Here is a 14,055-nt window from a genome sequence, read left to right as displayed (position 1 = left end):
TAGTTTTTCAGTAATATCAGAGGAACCCCTCTCAGGCATATTGGCATTAATCCCAGTGTGTAATAAATTCAAATATTTCATAGTCAGATTCCTCCTTGTTGTGAAAAACGCAAATCGCCTTTATGATGACTACATAGTACAGTTTAGTCATTCGTAATTTAATTAACTCGAGCATGCAAACCTGTTTTATCATTTCTCTCATGGTGTTAGCTTGTTTCAGTTTTTGGGCCGAATCCAAAATCAGTCTCTGGGAAAGTGTGGGTAGATAAGCAGGGAAGCATAATTCATTTTCTTAAGAAAAAAAAATCTCACGTAACAAAATTATTGATTAAAGATATGAGAAAAGTTTCCATGGGAAAAAAATGCTCTGGTTTTTAATCAACAGGATAAAAAAAATCATTTTTCTGAATTAACGATATTATCTTCTTAATTTGGGAAAAAAAAAAAGCAGATTTTTTTTCTCTGTCATTATCTCATAATTCTGAGATTAGAATCTCATTAATTTAGAAAAAAAGCAGATTTTTCTCATTATGCCATAATTCTATGGTAATAATGTTAATTTAGGTAAAATTAATAGATTTTTTTTCTCATAATTCTGAGGTAATGTTGCGAATTTAGGAAGAAAAGAGTAGATGTTTTTTTCACGTAATCTCATTATCCGAGTTAATGATCTGTTCATTCTGAAAAAAAGAGGATACAGGTTTTTTTTATCTTCAAGTGAGTGCATTACGCTTTTGTAGATATGTGTGAGTCTCCCCTTTCCTTAGAACTACCAAGGTATCCTTGAGCAAGGCGCTTACTGCAGTGTGACTTTTCAGGGACCAGCAGCAGACACTGTATGTCTCAATGAATGAAAAAAAAAATTACATTTACAAGCAGACTTTATATACCGGTACATAATCTTGTTTTCTGATAAGATGCCCTGTATGTTTCTAATGCCTTCTTTCTGTCCTCCTCTCTCTGGCAGGTGAGAAGCCCTACCGCTGTACGTGGGACAACTGTGACTGGCGTTTCGCCCGATCAGATGAGCTCACCAGACACTACCGGAAACACACTGGAGCCAAACCCTTCAAGTGCATTGCCTGCAGCCGCTGCTTTTCACGCTCTGACCACCTGGCCCTGCACATGAAGCGCCACCAGAATTAACTCCGACATACCTGTATATATATATATAAACCATCCCAAACATCACACACAAATACAGCAGTTTCCAGACATGACAACCATCTGAACTTAAGCCCATTAAAGGAATCACGAAGAGATACAATCCCAAAATCATCCCTGTGCACCTGTGTTTATTCTGGCACTCAGTGCTATAAGTTGAGTGATCGTCAGCATATAGCAGTATCCAGAGCACACCCACATCAAACACATTTAGTTGGAAACCAGTGATGATCACATCTTTGTCGCTACACCTACTGGTTGGCCAGGGTTCCTGTTCAGTGTAGGGGTCTGAGGGAGATGGAGTTAGCTCTCTTTATGCTTCATGATCTCCTGGTGAAACTCCTCTGTGGCAGGTGAAAAGAGGCAGACTCCAGGTGTATTACAGGAGTCACATGGTGGTTTACACCTTCCACAGACCAACTGGGGGTGCGCTTAACAGTGGGAATTGGAATGAAAAAGGGAAAATGCGCAGAAAAGAGAATCCAAAGGCAGTTTTTTGATGAATTATGGACATTTCAGGCGAACTGGCCTTGTATGAGTTAGTTGTTCTGTTATCCAAACAGGGAAAGTAGCTCCCGGCAACAGAACTGTCACGGCAAGCTCTATGATATGCAGTATTTCTGAGATAATACTCGTCATCTGCTATCAGTCAACACAGTGTTTGCGGAAACACCAAGGCTAATGATCTACCAGGGACTCTGGGATGATTTTGGTGTCTGTTCTCATCACTGAACAGATGCAGTATGTTCATTTAAAACATACACTGGTCCGACTCATAAACACGCAGCCCATACACATTCGGTCGACATCATGGAACTGTGTTGTCAGGCTCCTCCGAAGTCTTTGGAACAACCTGGAAACACCTCCTTCTGCTGTAAACATGAACTATATGTTTTCCTACCAATCTGCTGCCACCTTCATCATCAGCATCATCACTGTCAACTTTTATAATTTTGAGGTATGAACTTTTTCACAGAGAGGGGGTGCTGTAGTCCCCTCAGTCCTGCCTTTGTAAATACTTGTTTATATCTGTGTGCATACATGTGTCTGAGAATTCAATGAATGTATTGCGATTTATACTTGACAACCTTTTTTTTTTTTTTTACATCAAATGTTAATATGAGTCATATTCCATGTTGAAACTTCCTCCGGATATGATCTCCCTTTAAGGGCCAGAAAAAAAGTAAACACACAATCAACAAACACAATCAGAGAACTCTCCACGGAAAAGTTAATAATCGCCCAGTTATGCTTGTTTCAGCACAGGTAATACCTGTCGAGCTCAGAGAGCAGAGCGATTTGCCAATGTTTGTATCCATGACACTGCCCGTTGCTGCGGCAACCAAGCTCCTCTGACGACAGTTTGCGGTTTGCTTGCAGTTTCTATTCAGTGCTGGTTTTTTCCCCCCCTTTTTTTTCTCTTCTGTATTTGTTCAACACTTCAACTTCAGAAAGAAAGAGATGGGTGGATAAACCTGTTATGTAATCATTCCTTAATGTTTTAATGTACAGAGCGGCTGGTAAATTACTCTCACAGCTCACAGTCAGTCCTGTTTCCTGGACCAAGGGCAGGTTGTTCACTTGTTTGCATGACATTAATTGTCAGTTGTGGCTCCGGCATTCTTTTGGGGTTTATAAAAAAAAGTCTCTTCTGCCAGCCCAGGATGCCCACGCATTTTTGTGCAGTGGTGTAGCTTGAACGCCTGCCAACGACAGGAATTACATTTAGGGAAAAAAATGTTGCACAGTACAAATGAAGAGTTCGAGAGTTAGTGTCACCATCGTTGTTCCTACCAATCTTCTGCCACCTTTTTCTCTTGTAGAGAGAATAAGATTAGAAGTTAGGATAAAAGAAACTAACATTTAGGGTTGGGTTCATGTTTGAACCAAAACCAGTTATGGTGCCTACCTATACCCAATGCCACCTTTTTTAAGTATTAAACTCTTTTTAATAAACTTTTAACTCTTTCTAAAGGCAGTAATAAAAATCTTTGAACAAGCAACAGTGAACAAGCGATTCTGCTTGTCTCTGCTGCCAAGCACCCCGAAGCCAGGAAGATGGCCATGAAGGTCTGCAGCTGGATTTAACATGAATTAGTACTTGGTAGTAGCGATGTAATTTGGTCAATACCCTTAAAAATACCTGGTTCAGAACCCAAACTCTGTAAATCTAAACCTGCCCTGTATGAGCTTACTGGTTATACTGGGTTACAGTGCAAACTTTTCCAGTTTGTTGGAGCTGAGAGTTGAGAAACTGTATTTGAGGCAGTGAAATACTTTATCTGCATGAATCATGATTTAATTGTCATTCATTCACTTTATCATTGATCATCCACATCTGATCTCACCTTTTCCTCACTGGTTCTAGCACTTTGCCTCGTCAGAATACCAGATACACATCAACGTAAAGTGATGCGTGTTAAGGAACAAAACTGAACTTTAGCAATGTCATGTTGAGAAATTTCAAGCAGCTCCAGTTGACTCACAGACGTGCTCAGTCATGTTTTTCAAGCCACCTTTCCACAAGGGGGAGCTGTTTGTTTAGCGCAAGAACAGTTCTATACCTGTACCCCCTGTGAATTTGTGTTTCCTAGCATAGCGAAGGAATGGCCTGCCTTATTCTTCCCTTTAATTGGCTTACCCTGACATTCTTACCATACCCAAACAGTTCCAACCCTTTTGCTGAGACTTAATCAATCCAACCAGTGAAGACAACGAGTATTAACCGATCACTGGCAGAGTGTGGCAAGTCATTCCTTCACTAACCTAGGACTCGCAGATTTGTGCCCTGCCTATTGAAAAGGAACGTAACAGCAGCAGCACGTCAGACCCTCTGATGTTGACATGTTGGTGTCGACCCCAACAGGCAAAGAAAGTAATAGCTCCTGCGATTGCTCCACCTGCAGGCAATGAATGTTAAAGGTGAATTTTATTTAGAGTACTGTTTGCATTGTGTTCAGTTACTATTCCAGGCATCCACGACCATAGTTCAAGGATGAAACTTTTCTTATTAGCAAAGTTAAAAATGTAGTAATTTTCTTACCGCAGCTATACCATATCACCATGTCTACATTTGTAGTATTAGACTGCTGCTGCTGTTTGTTTTGTTGCCTGTAGGTGGCGCAGGTTGGGCTGTAACTGAAACTAAAATTTCTGGCTCTGCCACTGTGTAGCTGGATGATACTGGTTTGGTTGTTTTCAGTAGTTGTCTTTGCCCTTTTAAAAACCACAGACTTTACGAGCAGATACTTAAACTTGGCATTAGCTAAAGTGTAACAGGTTGGTGAAGTCAAAACATTTAGACAGTCGCAGAAACATTTTTTTAAAAAAGTTTGGTTGATTTTATCGTCATTGCAACCTCACCCTGTTTGCTGAGGCTGCAGGCTCCATCCACCTGCACTCCATAAAAACAAGCGTGCCGCTTTGATTGACCCACGTGTGTCCAACATGTGTTCATTTATGGGAAACACATCCTGTTATTTCAACACTATGATTGTTTTATTTTTTTAAGAGTTTCTTCTCGAGGAAACAAGTTCTCCTGTCTCCCTCATGGAGGGAGCACTGACCACCCACTGTGTACATAACTGTAGTTTCAGCTTCAACAAAAGAATTTGTAAATATTTGTTTGCTTTTATTTCCTATTATAATATTAATATTTTTTTTTTCTTTTTTTAACTAATGGGATTTTAGATCGGTTGTATGTGAATGCTTGTTTAATTTTGTTTTGATACTAAATATATGTGTGTAAGAGAATTTATCAGTTTATGTGCAAATTGATAAGAACAACATATTTTTTTGTTTTCTGTTTGTGCAGATGCTGCAATGAAATAAAAAGATTCATAAAATAATTGTGGATCGGGTTGTTTTCTTGTTTCTTTGGTCACATTTTGTTCACATCAGCTTTCAATACTGTCTGAAAAAATACATGATGATGACAGAACATTTTTAAGGTCTCAAATGCTAGTTTCAAGTCGTCTTCAATACAGCATGATGACCATTCTGTAAATTTACAGTCCTGTTTAGAGTAAAGAAGACTATAAAGCAGGGTATGCTTTAGGGCATTGCTACCTTGTGACTGGCAAGTCACTACAGTGGCAATGTCCTCAGATTCTCAGTCAGATCCACTCCTTATTCCTCCACAGCTCCAACCTCTCATCCAAATGTGGTCACTTCTGGCTCCAAAACAAAAAAAAAAAACAAGATGGCAACGGCCAAAATGCTGAACTCCTATGGGTGACCTTTGGTGGCTACATTCACTTCTTTTACACAGTCTCTGGAAAGAATGGATGAAATGTTCAGTAGACATTAAAATGTCAGCAGCTGGACGAACTGACATCGAAAAACAGTCATTGTGAGACATTTGGTAATGGTGTAGAAATGTTTTTGTTTTGACGGTGTGAGTAAAACAAACCCAACACAAAAAATGCCTTTAAATGAACTTGTTCAAACCAAAGAAAACACAAAGTCAGTGTCAGTTGTATGGTGCAATTTTTGGCATTGCCTTTCTTGAGTTCAGTTGTTAATTTGCTCTTGTCTTCCAAAGATCTGATTTTCTTGTCAACATGTGATTTTTGAACAGCGCCGATAACATCCTATCTATGAGGAGATAATAGACTGGGTCAAACATTAAAAAGAAAATATTGACAGCTTTTGACAAAAACGTAGAGGAAACAAGAGTTAATCATTCCCCCGCATCGACTCCTCTGCTCCATTATGGTACAGCAGGTCGGAGATACCTGATTGTCTTCGCGTGACGTGGCAGGTGAAAGGTAACCCTGCCAGCAGGCAGCTCTGCTGGGGCTGCGTGACAAAAAAGAGCCGAGGGGAGAAAAAGTCAACAATTAAGCAAGAAGAATAAGTCGGAGTATAAAGATATAAAGGCAGAGAGGGTGGAGTCCACTGCTGTATTTTGCTGGCAGGGAAAGTAATCATTATGTTTGTGCCAAGATGTTGTCAGCACAGAGCCTCGGAGATTTACCTCATCATCTGAGACAACGCCCTTAATGTTAACACATATACTCTGCATGTGCATGCACGGGTGTTGGTTTCTGTTATCTATGTACAGTATATACATCATGAATCACCAAGAAATGTGTTTGATGTGAATTCCTGTCTACAGCGCAACTTGTGTATTCTTTTCTCTTGAAGACCGCAATTGTTCGTAATTCCATTCTGTCTTTTCCCCATACTGTTTCACAATCTTAACTCTGCTAAATCCAGCTATCGGTCCATCGTTATAAATGGGTTCCATGCTGTACTGCCAAGCATTGCTCAATCAGAACCTTATTTTCCATATCTAGCCAAGATTCTATGTTTCCAGACATAACAAGTACTTGATGAGCCTGTTTACGTTTGGTTTTAAAATGCTTTTTGGTTATCCCAACACATACAAAAATCAAATAATGTTTACTACTGCCATTCTTCCATCCACTAAGTACTTTGCTGCACTTTGAATACATTCATTCCTTTACTGCATTTTTATCCATACTAAATGTCCTGTGTCTTGTGTTTTATGCTCTTTGTTGGAATGCGTCACTTGAGTGACACAATTAATTTCATTGTATTCATATACAATGACAATAAAGGCTTCCTAGATTTACATCATGGATTGCTATTCATTCATGCATCTCAGCTGACCACTTGCCTTCACATTTCGGTACTGCCTACGTTGCTTCAGCTAGGAGGTCAAAGGACCCGTGCACAGTTTCTATATCCACAGTCTCGCCAGTCATGTTAGCAGATTTGTCGGCACAGGTGGAGATCTGCTATCACTGTCAGCAGAATCCAACACATCTTTCATGGGGCAAAATGGTGGATGATCACATAACACTTCATCCAACGCAGAATGGTTGAGTCATAGAGCTTTAGCACGCTGTCACCAGAACAACCACCACATCCTGCATTGATTTTGCATTTTCCTGTTACATGCTTGTCAGGGGAGCATCAGGACACACAAGCATTTATACAACAAAAGACATGATCAAACATGTCCCAGACCACCTCAGCAAAAGGTCTGAGTGATCAGATCACGATGCATCTTGATGATCCATTTGTGTTCGGATTGCCCAAGACACATTTTAAAACCAAGTGTAAACAGGTGTGACTGTGAAGACAATGTGTATAAAATAATGCAGAAGATGTCCGTCATATTTCCTCTTGATGTTATGTTGTGTTCACACCAAACGCGATACAAATGTTTCCCTCACTTTATTTATGCAAGTTTGAATGCTAGAATATTTTGTGTTTGCTTGCTACATACGCATGAATAACTTGTGTCATGAACTGCCACTAGTATGTCCTCGGCGTCCTCTGTTCCCGGAGGATCTCAATGCTGATTGACTATCGCGACACAAGTTGGTCACTGAAGTACTGGTTTTTCAACTGCACCGCTTCATTTGCGTATTTCACGTCATTCATATTTCACATGAATAAATTAAAACAATAATAAAACGTTGTATCATCAGCATTAAGGAGTGGACTGTCCACCACTTTGGTCCAGACTTTAATATCTCAACAACTGTTGGATGAATTGGCGAGAAATTGAGGTTTGACACATTCCAGGTAACCAGAGGATGAATCCTACTGATACTGGTGATCCTCTGGGTTTTTAATCTAACACAACCAGCATGACAAACTTCTATTTATCCAGTGAATCATCACAAAATCTTCTAGATGGATTTGCACAGAATTTAGTGCAGACAAGGTTTCCAGAAGAAACTATGAATGTCTGCACTAAATTCATCTTTCCAGAAGAATACTAAAGACTCTGGTGATTCTTTGACTTTTCCTCTAGCCTCACAGTAATGTTAAAATGTCTGTTTTTGGGTGAAATGTTTCATCAACATTAGGATGGATTGCCATGAAATTTTGTCACACGTTAAAAAAAAACTTTGATCAGTGATTTGAATATTTACAATATGTTGTGATGTTCACAGAAGTTAAAAGGCACTTAGGTTGGCACCAGCAGTGCTCCAGGCTGTTCCCTGCAGGTACCCAGATGACTCACCTGTTTATCTACAATCAGTTGCTTTTTCATTTGCTGTTCAGGTACATTTCTTTGGCCCCAGTCTCCTGAACGCTCACCTGAGGGCCTGATGAAGCTGGCTGCTCAACTTGCAGCTCATTCCACAGTCGCAGCAATAAAACTCCTGTTAAAACTTGTCCGACTATTCCTGCAGTACTGCCTGCAGTCCCCTCAGAGAAGTGAAATATCTCTCTGACGAACAGGCACAGAAGAATATGAGAGATTAAATAGCTGATACGAAGGGGGAAATAAACACCAAAAAAACACTTCAGTCATCCAGAGATGTTGTCTCTGTTGTCGTTTTGGAGCTGTTCGTATCCATTTTTTTAAGTCATGACTCTAGGGTTGTAAAATTTGGTTCTGTATCAATGATCCAGTTTACATCTGCTACCAACATGTGTTCCAGTGATCCAAACACAAGTCAACAGCCAACACATCTCACTGTTCACACCTGTGTCTATCATGCATTTCCAGCTGATCACTCGGGTTCAGATTTCATTCCTGCCTATGGCACATTCACTAGAAGGCCAAAGTGCTCCGAGCACAGTTATTACGTCTACACTCCTGCCAGCTGTTTGCTAGAATGTACACTTTGCAGTTGTGTCGATACAGCTGGCGATATCACTGTCAGCTGAATTCAGCATGAGTCCTTTCATGGGGCAAAAACAATGGACGGTCACACAAAACTTTGTCCAACTCGTTGTGAAGTGGGCAAGTTATAGAGCATTACATTTCGTATTGATGACGTAGTCCTTGTCGGTGATGCATCAGCATTTATGCTACAAAAGATATGTGGTCGAATGCATCCCAGACAACCTCTGCAAGGGGTCTGAGTGATCTGATCGCAATGCATCTGTCCACTTGTGATTGGATCACCCAAGACACATGTTTATACAACCCAGTCACCAGATTGTAATAACAACACACATACTGTAGTTAACACGTGGTTAGGTTTAAGCGCAAAAAACACTTTGTTATGGGAAGAAAAAGATCATGTTTTGGCAGCAAAATCTAACCTGGAAATACATCGTCTCTGAAAAAAAAAAACACTTTTCATGGCCCAGTCTGAAGTAAAAAAAAAAACAAAAAAAAACACAGCAAAGGGTTGCTAAAAAACATATTTGTTTGGTGCCTAAAAAGCTACTTGTAAAAAGTGATGGGTGGCTAAAACACAACCAGTTTTGCTGGTGTTTTTTTGGTCTCGATCAGTGCCTTGTAGTGGTCCACAGCTCAGCAGGTGTCTGGCCTCAGTGACACAAGTCAGCTCATATACTACATCACTTCAGAAACACTGATGTGATACAAATGAAACGTGCAAATATAACATTATATAATATTCATGGTTTGCAGAGATGTGCAATGCAAACATTTTCGTCTGGGGGACTGGGCTCATTAATACCAGGTGTAGACAGGGCCTAAGATTTAGTGATGCACGTACCTGCTCTCTCATTGAAATTAAAAGGGACCCGCTGACGGTGCATACAGTAGATGTTCCACTCATTCCAACAAATGATTGTCGCTGTTCAACATGTATATATGATCTCACTGAGATTCTATGCAAGTTTTAAGCAGATTTATAAAATTTGGGCCAAATACATTGTGAATCAGTGGCTGTTTTCATCAACTATCTTCCAACTATGTGAAAAAGAGACAAGAAGTTGAGCGCCAGTAATTTTAATACAGCATGGCCTTTCATTACAATAAATTGTAAAAAAAAGTTACTTATTTTTATTCCTTAATTTTTTAGTTTTCTGTTTTTTAGTCATCTTGTAACTGTGAGTGAAGTGTGACATGAATGCTTTGTCTGTAGTAAGACATACAGCAACATCAAGGTGTATTAAAATCTTCCATTAGCCTCTATTGCATCCTGTGTTCCAACCGTCAAAGCCCAGGTGTGAAAGCACTCACGGTCCACACAGGTGTTTTCACTTCTGTCACTTGATTAGGCCTCCTCTCTGGACTGTGAGTTTGTACATACCTTTCTAGGAGGCCGTTTACACACTGCTGGCTATTTTCATAAACGGACATTTCACCGTCTCTGTTTTTAAAAAATTCTTCATTTACACTTACCCGTGTGTATATACACAAGAGCATGCCAAACCTGTAGGTGGCAGTGTAACGAGAAGCTTAAGCCTTCCATGTATCCATTGTCGCCACAGCGACATAGGTCGCACTTTTGAAACAGGCGCAAGTTCCGGCACATACTGTGACGTCGACTGCCGTTTATCTCCGTTTATCTCAGTTTACATGCAAACGTGCAACCGGAGTTTTCCAAAATCCCCACTCTGCCCGGAGTTTTTAGAAAGACTCGTTTTCAGAGGAGAAATCTCCGTTTGTGTGTAAACGAAGGGCACAAACGAAGGAAGATGTCTCCGTTTATCAAAATCACTGTGTACGTGTAAACGGCCTCTAGATCAACATGTCCTCCACTGTCTTGTTAATGTTGTTGCACCTGTTAGGATGAGACAGCTTACTCCTTTACTAGCTTTTTTACCGGTACACTGGAGTTCAGTGACCTCATGTAACTCCTACAATAAGTCTACCATACTTTAACCTGAGCAGAGGCCTAATCATGAGTGAAACTACCTGCGTTGGTGTGCAAGAGCTTTAATTCATGAACCAAACATGATGGAAATTCAGTCAAACTGATGATCCTTCTGTTTTATCACATTTATGGTGACATGCACATGATCAGAATAAGCAGCTTGAGAAAGAAAATGGAATGAAAACAGAAAATGAACGACAGGCCTCTCTGCCTGTGAGAGCCTGGAGGCAGAGTCAAGGGTCGTTAGAGGGAATTCAGATCGCCTGGTCCAACTGCGACAACTCATATAACTCTGTGTCAGAGGCCGTTTACACGTACACGGTGATTTTGATAAACGGAGACATCTTCCTTCGTTTGTGCCCTTCGTTTACACACAAACGGAGATTTCTCCTCTGAAAACGAGTCTTTCTAAAAACTCTGGCCAGAGTGGAGATTTTGGAAAACTCCGGTTGCACGTTTGCATGTAAACTGAGATAAACGGAGATAAGTGTAAAGGAAGATCTTTTTGAAAACAGAGACGCTGAAATGTCCGTTTATGAAAATAGCCAGCAATGTGTAAACGGCCTCTCAGTCTCCTTTTGTCTCCCCTGGTGTTCACATGTTTGGTTTCAAGTTGTGTTTGGTGCTTTTGTATCATTTCAGCTTATTTTCCTTTATAATTTGCATGAGTCCTGAGGTGGAACTCGTGTGCTCTTCCATCATTTCAAAATATGTTTAAAACTTCTTTAAAACTCCTTTTCACATTCTGGTCTTTGTGATCTGTTGGAAAAGTTTTTGATTTTTGGTGTCACTTTATTCTAAGAGTTGTAACTCCACAATTATTTTCTAACCATTTGTGTTCAATTGGTGCACCCCACTTTCAGTAATTCGGATTTATTTCTAATGAAATCCAGACAGACTTCATCTCAGTAAACAGCAGGTTGTGTGTTTGTCTGCAGGAAAACACACAGGTCGACATATGCAGGGAATTAAGTCGCTAAAAACAATTATGATATGGAATTTATTGATCTAAGCGGAAGAACACACAGTATGTAACTTTATCTTCAGATCCAAATTTTGTAATATATTAAAGGTTTCTGAAAGTGTTTTCAGTTTATTACTCTGTGTGTGTGTGTGTGTGTGTGTGTGTGTGTGTGTGTGGTGTTTTTTAAACAAATGATTGTGACATCTCATGATGCAAAACTGACCGAATGCCTTTTTTTTACCAAATGAATGAATTGCATTTTCATGGGAGTACGGGGGGCAAGATGGTCGTCTTTGTTTGGGCACCCCAGAGTCCAGGATCGCCACTGCTGATTACAGAAAGACGGCTTGTGCATTGCCAAACTTGAACCAGGATGTGAGACTGAACAAAATATGCAGGAAGTGCAGTAATGAATGACATGTTTCAACAAAAGTCGGAGAACATCACTTGTCGTGTTTGGAATAAAAAAATCCCTCTGCAGGAAACCTTCATATTTTTCCTGCCTTTGAACACTTGCGCAGAGACAACATTAAAACTAACAGTACAAATAGAACTAGAAAAACAAGATCTCACCGCTGTCTCAGTCAAAGTGCATTCAAGGTAATGATCCTTTTGTCAACGTGGCTGGACCGGTATTGCTGTGTTTAGGCGTTGTTTTAACCGTTTACATCTAGGACAAAGTGTTGCAGACAAAAGCTGCCTGCACATGGTGCCATGCCCAGATGACATATGAGAGGATGGAAAAGGGAAACCAGCCAAAATAGCTGTCAAAACAACCCACAATGCCTGCAGACTGTGACCTGTCACTCAGACATGCAGGAATCAGCTGTATTGTTTGCATGGTTTGGCAAAGAGCTGCTCGGACAAGACCCACCAAACCCACAAAGTTTATATCTTTATTAAAATGTCAAAACAACTGGTCTATAGCGGTTATATTGCACAAATTCCATTCATGAAACAGTGTGTCCTCTGTCTTCTTAATCTGGGCGGACATTGTGCGATCTGAGCCCGTTTTTAGAAATGTTGCCAGTGCCCACTGTTCCAGTAAATCGATGGCAATGTACGGGCAAAGCTCAAGATTCATGTACTCACTCTCTTCAGGCCAATCGTTAAACCACGACAGTGCTCACACTGTACGTATAAAATAGACAATAAAGCAGTCTCTGCTGCTGTGACCTTTTCTGGCTACTGACAGTTGTCAAAGATTGGTTTGACCACTTCGGGGCTGCAGGCAGACAGAAATTTGTTTGCAAGCAGAGGTACAATTCACAATAATGTACAGACATAGGTCCCAAATAAGCTTTTAAGTTAAGCCCAGTTCACATTACATGATTTTCACCACGATTTTGGTGTCGCAGAGGATCTTGAGAGCCACCTTGGGTCGGAGGTGAGTCTGCAGATAGTCTGCCACGATGAGTCCTCGTGTGAATAAGCCTACGAGCAAGTCACCCCCTCATCTGCGACTGGGACTGGATATCTGGCATGCTAGAAAACTGGAGAAGTCTGACACGACTGACAAAGAGCATCAGCCAATGAGAGGCGGGATACGTCCCACGTCAGCACGCAGGAGGATGGAAGAAATGTGAGGAGGACAAGCCGCAGGGTTACCAGGTCTGCTTATTAGCCATGACTTTGGGCTTTTTTTGTAAAGTTGCTCACAAATATTGGTAGTTGGGTTGTGGTTTTTTGGGCTTGTTTCTAGAGTGGAGTTGCTTATTTGGGCTTGCTCTCTAAACGTCGCCTTTTTCTCTATATATCCGTCGCATATTTTGGGCTTGTTTCCAGAGCCCTGGTTGCTTGTTTCTCTTCCAAGATCTGGCAACACTGACGAGCCAGCAAGCAACAACAACAATGGCGGCGTCCACAGGATCATGGGTTGTGTTTGGACCCAGGCCCTGGAGGCAGATCTGATTCAACACTGGGAAGAATATCCATGCCTTTACGATGTGTCGTCTCCAAGTTTGGTGACGTCATTGCATTATCTGAGGCTCTGTTGGCGAGGGCTCGATGAAGAAATCTTGTGGTGTACATACACAGGTCGTCTCCCGCTGACAGAAACACACGTCGCCAGGTATGAACACTCAAAAGATTACGATAGTGTCCGCGAAGCAAAATCAGGGTGAAAATCGTGTAATGTGAACTAGCCATTAGTTAAGGCTGCAAACAGTTCATGGCAGGTTAGCAAGTTAGCAGCACCAACAAACTAGCTTGGTTTAGGCTATGACTGATGGTAAAATGGCAATGACCTTGAAAAATTGACTTGTGGCTCTTTTTCAACTGCGCGAGAGCGTGACGACTGCCAACCAAAGTTTCTAACATGTCAGAAAATCTTCCAGACATTCAACGGCAGGTTGGGAG

At 40.8% G+C, this 14,055-nt stretch overlaps 1 protein-coding gene across 2 annotated transcripts in view; it reads left to right on the top strand.

The window, feature by feature from the left end:
- Positions 1-5,012, top strand: part of klf5l (Kruppel-like factor 5 like) — a 29,800-nt gene extending 24,788 nt beyond the window's left edge. For both annotated transcript variants that reach the window (XM_049593102.1, XM_049593101.1), the window contains exon 4: positions 968-5,012. In XM_049593102.1, coding sequence (XP_049449059.1) covers positions 968-1,146 — 179 coding nt within the window. In that variant the 3' untranslated portion in view covers positions 1,147-5,012. The remainder of the gene's footprint in view (positions 1-967) is intronic.
- Positions 5,013-14,055: the final 9,043 nt, after the last annotated feature.

This window comes from Epinephelus fuscoguttatus, linkage group LG12 (assembly GCF_011397635.1).
Source record: "Epinephelus fuscoguttatus linkage group LG12, E.fuscoguttatus.final_Chr_v1".
In the NCBI taxonomy this organism is placed as follows: Eukaryota; Metazoa; Chordata; class Actinopteri; order Perciformes; family Serranidae; genus Epinephelus; species Epinephelus fuscoguttatus.
This window is presented reverse-complemented; position numbering and strand designations above follow the sequence as displayed.